The 17,761-nt window shown below is 47.1% G+C and overlaps 1 protein-coding gene across 3 annotated transcripts in view; it reads right to left on the bottom strand.

Annotated features, from left to right (window-relative positions):
* The window catches only part of Iqsec1 (IQ motif and Sec7 domain ArfGEF 1), a 317,408-nt gene extending 311,407 nt beyond the window's left edge, over positions 1-6,001 (bottom strand). The window contains exon 1 of one of the 3 annotated variants that reach the window (XM_032906103.1): positions 5,703-6,001. In XM_032906103.1, coding sequence (XP_032761994.1) covers positions 5,703-5,962 — 260 coding nt within the window. In that variant the 5' untranslated portion in view covers positions 5,963-6,001. The remainder of the gene's footprint in view (positions 1-5,702) is intronic. The other 2 variants (XM_032906107.1, XM_032906106.1) reach the window with 2 other exon arrangements.
* Between the last annotated feature and the right edge of the window lie 11,760 nt (positions 6,002-17,761).

Below are 17,761 nucleotides of genomic sequence, written 5' to 3'. Positions count from 1 at the left end.
ACTCAGCTCATCCCTGGGACACAGTAGGCACTCCATAAATGTTCACTCCCATTCATATGCTTCTAAGCACTCTCAAGGGTACAGAGGTATGCAATAAAGCAAATATTGAAAAACTTTAATTGCAGAACCTGGAGGGAAAGAAGGGGAAGTGGTGTTCAGCTCTGCATGATTCTTTCTACTTTTCCATGCTTGAAAATTCTAGACTTAAACAATCCTCCAAAGCAATTTCAATGTCCTGGCTAACCCTGTTCCAAAGCTACCATCTATTGAGTCCTTGGTGGCAGATACCACAGGCAGTACCTATGTCTGATCCCCTAAAGTAGAAGTTACTCTCATTTGTCATGGGACTTACAAACTTTGAGCCACTGGAAAACAGCTACAGCAGGGGCTAGATCTTCCAACCCCCTGCTAGATGAGGGCTAAGTGCCCAGGGACTAGTCAAGAGAAAGCCTTAAATGTCCTCCAGAGGAAGCCTAGGGCAGTTAGGGTAACAGGGGCATTACAACATCAAAGCTGTCATGCTTTATTGATGGAAACAGAGCCCTTTCCATATGCAATACTTACTGACCAGTACATTCTGCATAACTCTGAGTTATCAGCTCCACAGAGAAGACCGGTTACACAGGAATTCCAAACATGTCGTTCAGTCACATTTAGCTTACAGTTGGGGAGATCTGGTCTGCAGCCTGACCTGTGTCTACCTTGGGTCAGTGTCAGCAAGCAGGAAATCCACTGAACTCAGACGGTCTCATGACTGCATCAGTAGCTCTTATTCCCTTTCGGATAGGTCAGTTTCACCTTCTTAGATTCCAGTTTTTGACAAACTCCCAGTTTGTCTATGTTTGTTTCTCTGCTAGCTCAGTGGTAATTATTCCTGTTGACACCCAGACAAGCACAGAATAGTGTTCTTCCCAAGTTAAGCCAAGTGTTGCTCTTCTATGAAAAAATAAAGTAGCACAAACAATCCAATCAGCTGTCAAAGCAATATCACAAACAAAATAACTGACAAATATCCATCCTAATGACAGAACATATGGATGTCCTCAAATGCCTGCCTCCTGTGGCCAAGCACTCACACCTCCCTCCCATGGCGAAACCCTGAGGTCTGAGGTTTCTGCAGGCACGGTGGCCCATGTCTGGTGTGAACACTCCCGTCGGAAGCACCAGCAGCTCTCAACTGCAATTCACACACTGCACCACTCACTGTTTCTCTCAGCACCAGCTAGATAAAGAAGCATTCCCTGATTTATTTTCTGGGTTGTAAAATAATAATTTGCTTAGCTTGTCAGACGGCTGGGAGAGAGCTTCAGAAAAACACTCCCTCATCTTTCTGTGGACTCTACCATCTGCTGGAAAAATAAGAATGGCTCACCCTGATTCCTTACAGTTTAATACATTTTGTCCAACTAGGACAAGTATCCCAAAGTGAGGTTCAGCTTGTTCCCTGACAGAGGGACATCTTCCCAGCACTGGATACAGGCTTTATCTCAGCTGGGAGAACAAGAATATTATTTAGTGGAAACATAAACATAGGGTTTCCTGCCACCAGTTTCTCAGTCACAGATGAGAAGAAAAACGGCCCTCCTAGAATCTCCCAGGTCCCTAGTCTTTGCTCCTCAGGAGAAAGGAATATGCACATAGAGTACTCTGCTTTCTGACCACTACACCACAGTTTTGGTACTTCCTAACCACTTTGAGGAACACAATTCAAAGGCTCCTTGCCAAGACCATCATAGTGTTTTCTGTGTTATCTGCCTGCTGCTAATTAGGACAGTCCACTTTTGTCCTGCCTCCCCCTCTTCTCCAGCCTCCCTTGAGCATACCCCTGAAATGAAGCACCACCATCATAGTTAATGTCACCACAAACCCAGGAAAAGCACTTTGTTTGGTAAGTCAACAGACACTGAATGCCACTGAAAACCTCCCCCAGAGTGAGTCACCAACACAGAGCTTCAGAAAGAAACGTCCTCTCAGAGTGATGTGTGATGTGACAGCCCTTGAGGGCTGGAGCAGATGAGAAGGCGGAAGAGGCTGTTCCACTGGGCCTCTCCCCAGCCACTTGAGGCTGGTGTTTACTTGTGCTGAGAAACTTCAGGAGATCAAAGGCTAAAAGGGGGTCACCTTTTTCCACCTTTTCCCCTTTACACAATCACTGCCAAAAACACTACACTGGTGACAGGATTCAATAGGGCAGAAGGGATCCACACATGCTGCGTACCCTCAAGCACTGGCCTGGAGCCAAAAAGAATCCTGAGAAGTGGTCTGATCGTTCCACAGTGTGAAAGGCAGGCAGGAGGTGAACAAGATCAGGAGCCAAACAGTGTGAGAGCCAACACTGGCCTAAGACCAGATGGCAGAGTTTAAACAAGGCATGTGATCACTCTGAGCCTAGGTTTCACATCTGTACAATGGGAGCAGCAACTGTCTTTCCTGAGCACACAGCAAACTCTTAGGGGATATTGTCATGCTCTCCTAACTTTGGTTCAATATATTCACCCATACCTGCTACATGATGATTCCAATAATCCTTCTCTTCCCAGGCTTTACCCATTGAGGCAATGTACTCTGAGCACTTACAAGGTACCCAAGCTCTATTGAGGGGAATGTGGTTCTAGAAATGGATCATTAGAATGTAGCTGACTGCACACTGCATATGAGTGCTGATGTCAGGGGAAAGCCAACATCAATAACAACAGAAGCAAATAACTCCCAGATAGCAAAAGCACCATGAATGAATGGATTTCTTCCCTGTTTTAATCTTCTCCCCCAGTGCTGGGAATAAATGATGACTCTTGGTACTAGAGGTCAAGACATATAAGAAAGCCCTCTGAGGAAGAGCTTAAAGGTTCCTGGGATTGAAAGCTTCTAGCATGCCTAAGCATCTGTGCCTAGTGAGGTAATTATCAAGCTCACTCTTGTCTCAGGGAAAGCAATGGACCCCTGAAGCTCATCTATATAGTGAGTGAGCAGGGAGCTCCTAACTCAGGCTGCAGTGGCTACCAGCTACTTAGAAAAGGGTCAGTCAGATCTTGCTCAGCCAGCATGCTTGTCAGACCATCTCTTATAAGGGCCACTATATGTAAAGAGGGAGACCTGGGAATGGTGTCATCCATGTCAAAGGTAGGGAGAAGTAGAGCCCAGTCCCCCAGCTCCATTTCCCTCAAACTGTGGCCCTGTACTGCTCTATCACCTCTGGAAACTCAGCTAAATAACAGCTGTCAGCTCCAGCAACCCTTCACCACAGCTCCATATCCCCATTGCACATCTCTTGCACCTAGCCTTTAAGTTTCCACCTCCTGCTTGGGCTCAGCTGATCCAAAGAATTGAGAAACTGACAGACATGGGAAGAATCTAGCCTGCATGAATTACCTACCAGTGCCCATACCCCCATCCCCATGTGTGTGTGTGCGTATGTGTGTGTGTGTTACCTTAGGGGAAAAAAATGGGAGGCAGCTAGGCTGATTCCTGATTCGTGTGCATTTAAGGAAAGCTGGAATGAGGAAAGGTGCTGTGACCTGTCCCACAGTCACCAGCTGGGATGTGTAGAGCTGGGCCTTAGTCTCAAGTTCATCTACCCACATTCTTTTCTTTGTGTGGTATTATTTATCTCTTCTGTTCTGTGATTCTTTCTGTATCACCAAATATTATCTCTGATGGTTCTGCATACAACAGGCACTTAATAAAAGCTCTCAAGGGGCATTAGTCACCACACACTCTTTCACATCTTTCACATCAGTCAATTTATTTACATAACCCCCTGACACAACCAATCTATGTTTGGAAAAGCAGCCCCTAGTGCCTCAGGGCCCTAAGCACGCAACAGTTAAATACTATCTCATCTCGCAGAACTAGAGGAAGGATATGGGGTATCTCCTGCCAAGAAAGGAAGGAATTGGTACTCCTTTTCCTAAAGGGCTAGGAAATTAGTTGCAGTCAGGGAAACAGGGCTGGTACACTATCTCTTGAAGGGACGCTCCTGTTCCTTGTCCTACCCCCCATTCCTCACAGCTCCTTATCATGGAGTCTACATTCCAACAACATAGAATGCCCCAGCCTGTGAGAGCAGTACATTCTCCAGCCTGCTCCAAATCTTCTAGGTCAGAATCCAATAAGCAAAGAAGCCCAGGCTCCTAGTGTGCATATTCAAGTTTACAAACTGCCTTGGATCTAGACTGAAGGGCAAAAACTGTGCAGCCTCTTGCTTTCCTTAAAGATGACACTATACTTTTTTAAGGTGACACAGGCTTTAGCTCTAGTGGGGGTTGGGGGAGCAAAACCAGATGGTTTCAAAGCAGGAATCTTATGAAATAAAATTTCAGCATTTGTACCCCCTGACCTAAGCCAAGACCACTGTCTGGATGGACAATGGAGGCTCCCCCAGGCAGGGAAAGAAACCTCAGCCCCTCAAAGTTCTCCTGTCCACATACTTCGGTTGGTCAGTAGGGGTGACTTTGAAAGAAAAAAAAAAATATATATATATATATATATAGTCTGGGATAGTGTTGTGAGGCATCAGTCGACCAACGTGTGTCACTGTTCCCTATCAAAACAGGAATGTGTGTCCCTGCCCTGGTGCCCCCTCCCCTAAGCTTCGAGAGACTTCATTTCAGCAGCCCAGACTTTCCTCTCTATTCTTGCATCTAGCATGGGCTGACCCACAGCTTCTGTGAAGGGGTCTAATGAAGAGACTCAGAACTAAGAGCTCCCTCTCTGTTCTCTCAAGTGGAAGGAGATGCTCTGAATCAGTGAGCCCAGTTAGGAGCTAGCCACAAATCCCCTACCTCCCAAATGAACAGAAAGTAGGGGTGCATTATAGCACCTCAACCTGCCCTCTGTAGAGTCACAGAATTCAGCCACATTCTGGCGTTTCAGACCCTCCATCCGCACACAAAATTGTTCTCTTCCAAAGAGTGGACCAGCCCTAGCATAAATTTTCCAAGCAGGCTGTAGCAGGCCTTCTGTCCCATGGCCATAGCAGGATGCAGCCGACGAAAGATAGGAGAAACGCTGTCACCAGCGCCTGGATTCCCACTCCAAGAAATCAGATTCCCTATGTGGAGTCAGTGTAACTCCCTCCTCGAGAATTACATGCCCAAAGGCTCGCAGGTCGCTTATTCTAGAACTACTGACCACATCGAACACTTTTTTTCTAGTTGACCCCTGACAGTCCCAAAGGCAACCACGGAAGGAGTAGGCGGAAAGCTCGCCGCAAACCCCGCAACTCTATTCCAGCATCACCTAAGCCCCCAACCTAGAGACCGAGCCCCGCCCAGATGAGCACTGAAGACTGCCAGCAGGGTTTAGGCACCAGCACCCAGAAGAGGCGAAGCTGCTGCAGGCTGGAGCTCCCGGGACGCCAGGGGCCAGGGCGGTGGGGCTGTGCCTCCCCGGCGTCTCCTTAATCCTCCGTCCGAAATAGCTGGGGTAATCTCGGGTCGAGGCAGGGGAATTAGTGTCTTGGGGGAGGAGGATGAAGCCCGGGGTTGGACGGCGCAGGGTCGGGGTGGAGAGCACTAAACAAGAGTGGCCCAGGCGGCCCCGGGCGGGCGGGCGCTGCACGCGACAGCCGCGCGGCGAGGTCAGGCCAGATGGCAGTTCCGGGAGGTCCCGGGTGCGGCAAGGTCCGGCCGAGGGACTCACTCCACAGCCCCCTGAGAAGTTCGCGCGCCCCCGGCACGCCCGCTCCGCCGCTCTGCACTTACTTGTCGCGGCGGCTGCTGAGCTCCGGGATGGCGCCCAGTGGCGAAGGGCCGGGGTCCGGGCGCCGAGCGCACGCGGCCAGGTGTCGCCGGTGCCGCTCCAGCAGGCCGGCGTTCTCACGGCTTAGCCGCGCCACTTGGCGCTCCAGCTCCTCGATGCGCCGCCGCCGTTGCGCCAGCAGCTCCTGCTGCGCCGCGACGATCCGGGTCAGCTCTTGCAGGTACTCGGCCGCCGTGCCGGGGGGCTCGGCGGCGCTCGCCATGGTCTCCACGGCGGATGGCCGCGCCTCAGGCGAGCGGACAGCCAGGGCGGCAGCGGCGCAGCCATGGCTGCGCGCGGCGGGGACGGAGGCGCGGCACGGCGCGGCGCGGCAACGGGCTCGGCCTGGGGGCGCGGCGGCGCAGGGCTGGCGCGGCTCCGCCTCGGCTCCCGCCTCCGCCGGCGGACGCCAGTGCCTCGGCGCCTCCCCTCCCCCGCGCCGCCGCCACCCCGCTGCCCGCTGCCCCACCGACGCGCAGGGGCCGGCAGGGCACCGAGCTGCAGCCGCCGCGGGCAGACAGACGAGGAGTTTGCAAAGTGCCCGCTGCGACGCGAGAGGGGAGGGGAGCCCAGCGATTGTAGGGGAGGAGGTGCCTGTGAGGGAGGGCGCCGCCTGCTGGGCCCGCCTCTCCACCCGGCGCGCCCTGCTCCTCAGTGCCTCAGCAACTCGGAGCTACCAAGGCTGAGCCCCTCAGCCTCGACTCAGCCTTGACTCAGCCCCGCCCCCTAAGCGCTTGGCCCCAGAGCCCCGCCCCCTCAGTCTCAGGTCCCTCTGCTCCTATCCCAGCGCTTAACTTCAACTCCGCCCCTTTGACACCTCAGACCAATCCTCTAAATCCTTCAGTCCCGCCCCCTCATCCTCTAGTCCCTCAGCCCGGCTTCCTTTAGCTCCTCAGCTTGCTTCTTTAGCCCCAGCCCGGTGCGCTCAGCGCCTCAGCTCTGTCCAGTAAGTCCCTCAGTCCTGCCCTACCATCCCTTCAGCCCCTCCTCCTTTCCTCTCAGCCCCGCCCGCTCGGCGCCTCAACCATTCACAAGTCTACACTCTTTTGGCACTTTACCCTTTAGCTCCTCCTCCCTACATATCTCAGCCCCGCCCCCTCAACTCTGGGTACCTCCCCTCTTCTGCCCGGCTCCTTCACCTCAGTCCAGCCATCTAAGTCTCCAAGCCCCACCCCTCCGGGGCTCAACCACGCCCCCTCGGCGCCTCAGCCTTCCAAGCTTTGCACTGCCCCTTCAACACGCAGGTTCCCCAACCCCTCTCTGTCCCTCGGTACTGCCCGCTTCACAGCCTCTGCCCCTCACCTCTCCACCCTTAGACCCTCCTCCTGAGTCCTTCAGTCCTCTTAGCCTCAGCCTTTCCCTCAGTTTCCCTCAATCCGATGTCCTTCCTCATGCCTCAGTCCCTTAGCCCTAAATACCTTAGCACTTCAAGCATTTCAGCCCCGCCCTTTAGCGAGCCAGGCTGGCGTGTTTTCAGAGCTTCTCAAGCCTGTTTTTTTCAGTGTGTTTGAGCACCCTGACCCCAAGCTCTTCAGAACTTCAGCTCCTCCTTTCTGGTCGTTCAGACCCTCATCACTCAACCTCAAGACCCTCAACCGTCGATTCTCAGCTCTTCAGCCAGCAGACCACCAGCCCAGCACTTCTTGTCCACTCTTTCCAGCCACTCTGATGTTTAAAGATTACTTAAAAGAAATGAGAAGAACTGTAATGTTAGTGCTACTGACCCATTATTTTAGGTCCTGGGAACCGAAAAACAAGTAACTCATGAGCAGTTTGGCATGTTTTACAGGCCTACATCTGCTAATACACAAGATATGCTTTGTAGCATCAGATAATAGTCTCACAAACTGCCCCTTCCTTGTGCAATCAAAAGGTAGCCAGAAAGCACTGAGACGTACAGCAATTTACCTTCCCTCTGAGTCTTAGTTTGCTCAGGCATAATTCTATTTCTTGATTGTTAGAATCTTCATAATTTTCATGTACCAGATTTCTTTGAATGAAATTTATTTATGTTTCATCTTCTTGGTTTTAAGGGTTATTTCCTTTGTTTCTTGTTATCTAGCAAATGCTTTTAAGGCTATTAATTTGCCTCTGGGTAAAGCTTTAACTACATCTCTGACATTTCTAAAACTTTATTATGTACATTTTGAGGGCATGGCTTTTGTTAAGGCTGACATTTCTCTGGCACAACACTGGCTTCACTAACTCTTATGTGATGATATCTCTCTGAACCCTCCTTGGGAATTCCCTGGGCATGCCTACAGAGAAGGGAGAATGACAGTAGGGCCATCCCTGGGGTTCTCGAAATCACCAAGCTCTTTTCTCTCAAGCTGATGGTATACACATCACTATAAATGAAAATTTTAATGTTATCCTTTGTTATTAGGCTACCTGACATGCTTCAGAAAAAAAAATCATGTTATCTTTGTAAATCTTGTAACTGTCCTGTGAAAAGCAGAGTCATGCTATATCCCATTTATATATCTAAAGTGTTTAATGTTTTGGTTTTTACATTTAAAATACAGTTATAATTTTGCCATTATGTTCTAATATATCGAGAGTGTCTCTAAATTATAGCACAGGCTTCACTCCATCTTAAGGGAAACCTGACCTTGGAGTCATGCTTGTATCTCTGCTAGTGTTTGAGACTAAAGGGAAATCAAACTCTAAGTCCTGGCACAGATTAGTGAGAGCAGTGACAGAAGGAGCAGTGCCCACATGGTTTCCCCACATCTGTGTGCCCCAATAAGTTCTGCTTGGAGCTGACTTCACATTTCTATCTCCACACTACTTCCTTACTCTCTGAGACTTGTTCCCGTTATGCCACAGACATAGCACAGACTGATCAGACTGATGAATCTGGAGCCTTCAGGCATGGCCAGTGCCTGAAGTTGTTAACAGTTTTGAAGGTGGGAAGGTGCAAGAGGAGCCGGTCACACACCCAGTTCTCTAGGCCTCCTGCACCAAGGCAAGAAGTACACAGGTATGTGAGAGAAGAGCCTGACATCTTCATAAGGGGCACACATTCCACTGTCCCAGAAACACAGGAGCAAACTCTCAAGAAAAGTCTATCCTACCAAAGAGGGGAGTTCTCTTCCTCAAAGAGCATCAGCCAGCCATTCACCTAGCATACGTTCTTGGGTATCAACTCTGGCTAGATCTGGTGGTGCAGAACAGGACAGACATGGCCCTTGCTTTCTTGGTGTTTTCCAGTGGGGACAGAGAGCGAGTAAGCCAAGCACATGAGAGGGGGTAGTTACATAGGGCCTGTTCTCAGAAGAGCCTTGGGTGGGCTGGTGTCCTATTGTTGCTGTCTAGATATCTTAAATTTTTTTAATCAGGGGCACAGAATTTTCATTGTGGTCTGGGCTTCCAAATCACAGGAGCATTTAGGAGGAAAGCAACGACATTCTAGTGAGCATTTAATAGCCAACCAAAAATCCCTTGGGGCATTCTCTCATCTCTGTTATGTAAATGCTCCCATTATGGGAGACTCCAAGCTATGGGTTAAGTTCAAGGAGTATGGGTGCATCTGGGATAAGGGCACAGGTACCATCCAGATCAAGCACGAGCCAACTTCAGCACACCCAGCCATTTATAGTAGAGGTCACGTACAGGGTGTGTTTTGTCAGCGCTAAACAATGTGCCATCATGAGATTCAACACGAACCCAATTCATAATAACAGGATGCGAGCAAAGAGCTTCTCTGTGGGGCCACAGAAGACTGAACCAAGCCTGGGACTGTAGAAATCTCCACTCCTACTCCAGCTCTGTTCTAAGCTGGACAATTCTCCCCAGCAACCCTCAAATCAATGACTTAAAACATCCACACCCTACATGTATGCCTAGTTTGGCAAGACAGCCAAGCACAACCCACTGGTTACCATGTCTGTCACCATATCCCTTATTCTCCTTGGCTTTGATCTTCACTGCTGAACACCAAATGTGCTGAGTTCAGAGACCTATTTCTAGACCCAGCTACCAGCTATCTGTATGAGTTCCACTAATGCCCCTGCCCTTGACCTAGACACATAGATGAACAGAACAGTAGGTCACATAGATGAGGATAAAGCAGAGGCGTTCTAATACAATGGATCAAATAATAGTTAGGGCTGTCCAATCAGACTCCGTCCCTTGTTTAAATTCCACAGCACACAAGAAAGGAGCAGCTGACTAGCTGTTGCTCTGCCCACAGTGGATTTCACTTTAGGACAAAGCCCTTGTCACGATACATGCTGGCAGCTAATGGCTCCAAACTCAGATTCCCTTTGAAAGTTGCCCTATGATGACAGGTCTCACTTGGAATTGGCAGGTTTCTATCTCCCATTTGTAAGTGACTATCATCCCAGAACTAGTTCATGCAAATTTCCACAGCCAGACCCTCTTGCTTCAATGGGCCATTACTACAGGGTCATGCCAGCTCCAAAGCTCCTTGAATGACCACCAGGGACCTCTGCAGGGTCTGCACCAGCTCAGCACATTAAGCACAACTCCCTGGATCCTTAGCACATGCCACGCCCAAAAGCACTCCTGGAAGAGCCTGGACAGCCAGCTCTGCCTCTGAATGTCTCTCTACCCGGGGAGTCACCTGGGGACAGCCATCTATCCACTCTCCCATGTTTGTCTTCACACCTTCACTTTTTCCTTGTTCAGATTTACAGGATGTGCATTCCACACTATGGTTCAAGTTAAGGTCCAAGTTATACTTTGAGCATGAAATCTGAGACGCCAATAACCTCCTTTTTCAGTATTATAATTGGGTAAATTAAAGGTCAAGTAGTGCATATTGAACTGAAGAGGAAGAAAAAGGAGCAGTAAGCATGCCAGAGAAAATAAAGGAAACAAGACTTAGAAGACGACAATGGAAATGAATTGTTTACGATCATTTATTAATTTCTATACACATGCAGCAAGAGCATGCATCCTTTCAATATCATCTTTGTTATGGAAAAAAACATCTTTCTCCTTAAAAATCTTCTTGTGAGCTCTCTGGCTCACAGATAGAAGTTGAGCTGGCTGCTTTCTGGGCCTGCTACATGGTTCATTGAGGATTTCTTGGCATTATGCTTCTGGATTGGGTCCACTGTTTCTTGGATACTGTGCACTCTTTCTTGAATATATTTTCTATTTCGCAGTGTACATCCTCAAGTAGTTCTTCCAGAGACAGCCTGTGAGAAGGTCTTTGAGTCCTTATTTGTCTTAAAGTATTTATTTTTCATTTACATTTGATTGATAGTTTGGCTGGGTATAGAATTCCAGATTAAAAATCTATTTCCTTGGAACCTGGAAAGGCTGGCTCTGTTTTTGTATCATTTAATGTTGCTGATGCTAGCCTTCCTTTAAATAGGAGCTTCTCTTTGGGTGGAAGGGTGCTGTGGTCCCTAACCAGGACACTTAGAAACCTGGTAGGGAACATTTATGGTCATCCCAATGTCCGTGGATACTGTTGATGGATAATGACATGCAGAAGAGTCCCCTCTAATAAAAACTACCATCTTAAATTGCCAAAAGTAAAAAATGAAGTTAGAGAACTCACACTACCTGACTTTAAGACTTATAATAAACGAGCATAAGCATAAAGAGTATGAAGATAGACTATAAATTAAGAACACAGAAGTCTATCCAGAAGTAGATCTATGCATATCCAACCAATCTCTGGCAAAGAGGCTAAGTCAGCTAATCAGGGGGAAAGGGATCCTTCCAGCAGATACTGAGATTGGATATCCACATGCCAAAGAATGACCCAGGCATCCCACAGTCTATAAAGCTCAACTTGGATTACATCATAGACCTGAACATATACAGCCTATAAAACTTCTAGATAAAAATAAAACAAAATCACAACGGCCTTGAGTTTGGCAATCAACAACATCTACCACCAAAAACACATTTCTAAAGGGAAAATCAATAAATTAAGCTCACAAAATGAACTTTGTTCTTTAAAGGGTGCTGCTTTAAAAAAAAAAAAGGAAGGAAGGAACTGGGGGCTGGAGAGACAGCAAAGAGCGTGACCTGCTCTTGTAGCAATCGTTTAGTTCCCAGCACCTGCATCAAGCAGATTACAACTACTTATAAATTCAGCTCCAGGGCATCTGATAACTGTTCTGTCCTTCTCACGGACCTGTACTCACATATGCAAACCCACCCAGCCCAACACACACACACACACACACACACACACACACACACACACACGCACACACACACATGCTCACTCACACATGCACACACACATGCACACACACTCACTCACACACACGCTCACACACACACACAATTAAAAAATTTTTTAAAGGAAGAAAAATTAAAGGAAAGGAAAAGGCAACTAGGTCTTGTGGCACATATTTGTAATCCCAGCAACTTAGGAGACTGATATTAGAGAAGCTAAGGTCCAAGGCCAGCCAGGTCAACACAATGAAAACTCAGGAAAGAAAAAAGAAAGAAAGAAAGAAAGAAAAAGAGAAAGAAAGAAAGAAAGAAAGGAAGGAAGGAAGGAAAAACGAAAGAAAGAAAGAAAGAAAGAAAGAAAGAAAGAAAGAAAGAAAGAAAGAAAGAAAGAAAGAAAGAAAGAAAGAAAGAAAGCAAGCAAGCAAGCAAGCAGGTAGGCAGACAGGTAGGCAGACAGGTAGAAAAGAAAGAAATGGTAAACCACAATGTTAGAGAAAATACTTGCAAACTAGATATTCAACAGAGACCTTGGATGTAGACTATTTACAGAACCTTAATAACCTAAGAGTAATAGAAACAATTTAATTAAAGAATGAGTAAAGAATGGGAGCTAGAGAAATAGCTCAGAGGTTAAGAGCACTTGCTGCTCTTCCAAATGACCCAAAATCAGTTCCTAGCATTCATGTCCTATAACTCCAGCTTCATGGGATCTGAGGTTCTCTTCTGACCTCCTGAATACTAGGCATCACATGGTATACATACATACATACATACATACATACATACATACATACATACAGGCAATACTCTTTTACACATAAAATAAGGGTAAATAATAATTTTTTCCAAGACAAGATCACACTATGTAGCTCTGTCTAACCTGAAACTCACACTATGTGGACCAGGCTACCCTTGAACTCACAGAGATCTGCCTGTTTCTTACTCTTGAGTGCTGTGATTACAGGTATATGCCACTAGGCCTGGCTAATAGATCTTTTTTAAAAACAGAAGCAGGCAACCCAAGAGACCCACCCACCCCATGGCCCACCCTCAGTGGGAGCCACTACAGTGAGCAAGTATGTGGTGGAGAGATGGGAGAGAAAGAGAAGCTGAGTGGTTTCAGCACTATGAAGAGAGATGTAACTGGAGACTTGAGGGTGGAGAGAAACAGCCTGATATGAGAAACACCTGCCATGCCACTGGGCCATGGTGAAGTCCCAGCCCATGTTGCCACGGAGGGTCACATCTAGGTCTATAGCCATGCAGCAGTGCAGATCTGTGTCGATGTCTGTGGCCATATTACCACCAAAGGTCTTTGGGATATCCCTGGTCTGAACTGCTGCCTGGGACCTTGTTGATGATGTCCAAGAACTGAACAGAGCTGACCCCATCCATCACTGGCTATGGCACTTTGGAGAGCTGGTCCACACCTTGCCCCAGGAAGCACATGAGCAGAGGAGAGCTAGCCTCGTCCCTTGCTGGCTATAGCATTGAATGAGCTAGGGGGACGTGCTGGAGAGCTTGCTTAGGTGTTGTGGAAGCAGGAGAGCTGGGGGGCTGACCAACTCAGCTACCACCCAGGCCCAGACCCAGAACTTTGAGTTGGTCCACCCCATCTATTAATTGCTAGAACACATGAAGGAACCTGCCCTGTAGATCCAGAGCTTCAGGGTCTTCCATGACACAGGGCAACAGAATATCCAAGAGGAGTCCTGGTGAGGATCCAGTATTGAGAGTGTAGCAGAAGCCAGAGGCCTCGAACCAGACCAATGACTCATTGCGAGAAACATTTGCAAGTAAAGAAAGATGTGTGGACAAAAATACTGTGTGATACATGGTGACACACTGCAGCTTCCACGGTGAGATTCGTTTTTAAATTTTTCTTCTGGGGGCTGTAGCAAGATCAAAGGATGGATATAAAGGGACGGGAAGATGAGTGGGATTGGGGGTGCGTGATGGAAAATTCACAAAGAATCAATAAAACGTTAAAAAAAAAAAAAGAACCCAATTTGAAATGAGCAAAATATCTGAAGAGATACTTGTAAAGGAAGAGACAGTGGCATGGAAAAATGCCGGGTAGAGCTGGCTGTTGGTGGTACAAACCAAGTCATAAGATAACCATGCACCTAGTATGTTGATGAAGATGTAGAGGAATGTAACCTTTACCCAGTGGAGCACCAACAAAACCAAAGGAAGGACTCTGTCCAAGTCCAGTTGGTGAAGCAATGAATTTTCTGTGGTTACTTATAGAAGCATGGGAGTAAGAAAGCAGCTATGTCACCAGGAAGTCCCAAGGACAACTTCTGTGAAGTGTTATCACTCTAGTCAACTGTTGATCATTTATGTAATGACCGGAGGGGGAGGCCTTTGTGAGAATCTCCTGAAGGCCAGTGAGCTCCACAATACCCCTCCCCCGAATAGAGGTGCTAACAGTTTCCCACAGCACCTCTGATTCAAGATGGCCAAGGCCATGTCCAACCAGCCCAGGGGAACATAGTCTACGTTCCTCCTGACTACTTCACATCTTTTACAATATAAAAATAGACTAGACCTTCAGCTTAGGAAGTTCAGACACTGTTTTCCATGTCCACAGGTCACTCTTTCAAAGTAATACCTGCTCCTGGGCTGGATACTCTGTGCTCATCTCCCACTCCCTGCACCGGATTCCTGCGCAAAGGCCATGCTGACTAATCTTGCACTCATAGCTCCCACCCACTGCTGCCAAGAGCTGCTTAACAGCAGACAAAGGACTGAACAAACCAGGGAAGGAATGATTGGGAAGCCTGTGAGATCACCAGGCACCTCTGAATTACTGGTTGAGATCTGGGCAAGAAGGCACCATGCAAGGCTCTAGGAGTTTCAAGTCACCTGAAACATACACATGCTCTCCACACACATGTGCACAAACACATGTACATACATGCACACCTACACATATAAATGCATATATTACACATAAACAAGTGCACACATATACATGTGTATGCACACATACATATGCATATGTAATACATATATACACAAATACACATACATACATATATATACATATACATATGTGCACATACACATATATACATACACACACAAGTAAATATATACATGCATGCATACACATGGGCAGGGGTTGAAGGCATGAGAGGACAGAACATGAGAGGAATGTTCCCTTCTTCTCACACTCTGATCTGCTCTATAGTGTGCTTAATTATCTCTAAGGAAATACATGTGAAAATACACGTGACAGAGAATGTATAAGCCACTCAAAAGAGCAGCTCAGGAATGTCTGGCCTTGTCACAGCAGCTGAAGAGCCCTTATATGGTTCAGCTCTTTGAGCTCCAACATTCCTCCTTTATAGATGAGACCTCAAATCCCACTCACAAGGTTGATCTGAGGGTAAAGTAAGATCACATCTGGATACATAAAGGCAGTGCTAGCACAGGACAAGCACGTGTAACATTGTTCTTGCTCGCCTTTGACTCATCCATCATGCCCAAGTCAGAATATACACACCGCTATACCATCAGCATGAGTAGAAAACTGTACATCTGTATTGAAAACTATTATAGTAACCACTAAAAGAACAGAGATAGAAGGCATCATTTCCAGGATGATACAGGGACAATTTAATCAATTTAAAAACAGTGAAAAAAGAAATTTTAATTAGTTGAAAATAAGAAAGATAGATAAGTAAGGTCAAAGAGATCAATAACTACAATAAATATAAATGTCTCTACCTCACCCATAAAAAAGCAAAAACTAAAAGCTGAATGTGGTGGTGTACACTTGTCATTTCAACTTTTTGGGAGGGTGAGGCAGGAAGATCAGAGTTCCAGGCCAGCCTGTCTACATAGTAAGACCTTGTATTAAAAAAATATATATACCCAGATGTGGTAGCATGTGCTTTTAATTCCAGCACTTGGAAGGCAGGTGCAGGAAGATCTCTGTGAGTTTGAAGCCAGCCTAGTTTACATAGGGAGTTCTAGGCCAGCCAGAAATACATACTAAGACCTTGTCTAGAAAACAATATATTAATTAAGTAAAAAGCAGAGAATTTGGATAAAGTCCAGCTATACTTTTGGAATGGAGGAAGGGTGGTTTAGGAGGTCCCCTTGGGATTGGAATTCAGCTCCCAAAGAATAATACCTTAGGTTGTTTTCTGGTCTCCACACATTTGCAAATGTGGTACCTACACACACATACATACATACATACATACATACAGAGAGAGAGAGAGAGAGAGAGAGAGAGAGATCAACTAATAATTAAACTTTTTTATCAATATGTACTTAGTATATAATGACAGTTGAAAGTCACTTGCCATAAACTGAAGGTATTCTGTGAACTGGGATAGATGGAAATGTTTTCTGTTAGACAATGTCATCAGTTTAGACTTTGGGTTTGAGACTTGATCCTTCACAGTTGAAAGAGAAATTCAAGGGCCAGCAATGCAGCTGAATTTGGTAGAATATTTGCCTAGCATGCACAAAGCCCTGTACTCAACACCCCAGTGCCACATGAAACTAGATCTGGTGTCACACATCCATAATCTCAATACTCGGGAGTTTAGAGGCAAGGCGATCACCAAGAGTTCAAGGCCAGCCTGGTCTAAATAGCAAGTTCCAGGCCAGCCAGGGCTGTAGACATAGACACTGTCTCAAACAAACAAAACCTATTAGGTATTTAGGCCCTGGAGAGATGTTAGAGGGTGGACCTGCTGATGCATTCTTCACATAGTAACAGGATTGCCAGAGACCCAAGATAAGAGTCCCTCCCTCCCTGTCCCTCCATGCCATTTAAGGTGTTTCTGTCATATGACTTCAAGAACTCTAGTATGTTCTAGAATTTCCACAGGGATGCTCCTGACTGTGCCACCCCCAGTTCTCTGCTACCACACCTGTAAATTGGGCATGATTAGATCTACTGTCAGGGACATTGGAAGCCATAACATTAAAGAGGATGTCATGCAGCCTTCCAATGTAATGTCCTGCTGTGTGTGTCTTGTAGAATCATCCTAGATCTCTCCCTGCTTCTATGGGCCTGGCCACTTAGGCAGGTGGAGGGACACCCCCCTCCCCCAGTGACTCCTTTGTATCCTGGCTCCCATCAACCCAGTTGGGCAGACTTGTAACTGCCACTCTCAGGTCTCAGTCCAGGCTACTCACTTCGGCAAGACGCCTGCACATGATAGTACCTTAGACTACAGGTTAAACCAAATGTGCTACTCACAGCTCCAAAGGCTAGAGGTCAAGATCCAAGTATTGGTTTGGCCAATGTCTGGTAAGAGCTCTCTCTATAAATCAGGACATCGGGGCTTCATACTTCATGGTGGGAAGGATGAATTACATGCCTTACTTGGATAAAGGACCAGAACCACTGTGGTTTTACCTCCTGATAAGGGACACATTTCTAAGGAGGAGTAGCTTCATGGCCCACTGATCTCCCAGAAGCTATGCCTCATGGTCCAGTCAGCTTTGGTTCTAAGTTCCAGCATAAAACACTGGGGGAAACACCTGCACCTTCCAACCACTGTCCTGGGCTGCAGAAGCCTCCCCACCTCTCAGGCAGCTGCTAGCAGAGCTCTGCTTCTAGGAGCCCACCCTGCAGATAAGTGCCAGTTACAAGCCCAGGGCTGCAGGCCTGCTACCAACGTCTAAGGCACACCTGGGGACAACAAGGCCACAGAAAGTGCCACCCTCCCTTGGGCCCTGGGGACTTGCATCCCCACCAGGAGCTTGTCAGGAGTCCAGAAGCATCTGAGTTGGGGTGTAGGGGAAGGAGGGGGAAAAATACCACGTTGACACGTCAAAATGAGTAAATGTTTAATTAAATATCTGCAGAACGTAACATTAGTCA

This window comes from Rattus rattus, chromosome 6, assembly GCF_011064425.1.
Source record: "Rattus rattus isolate New Zealand chromosome 6, Rrattus_CSIRO_v1, whole genome shotgun sequence".
Lineage (NCBI taxonomy): Eukaryota > Metazoa > Chordata > Mammalia > Rodentia > Muridae > Rattus > Rattus rattus.
This window is presented reverse-complemented; position numbering and strand designations above follow the sequence as displayed.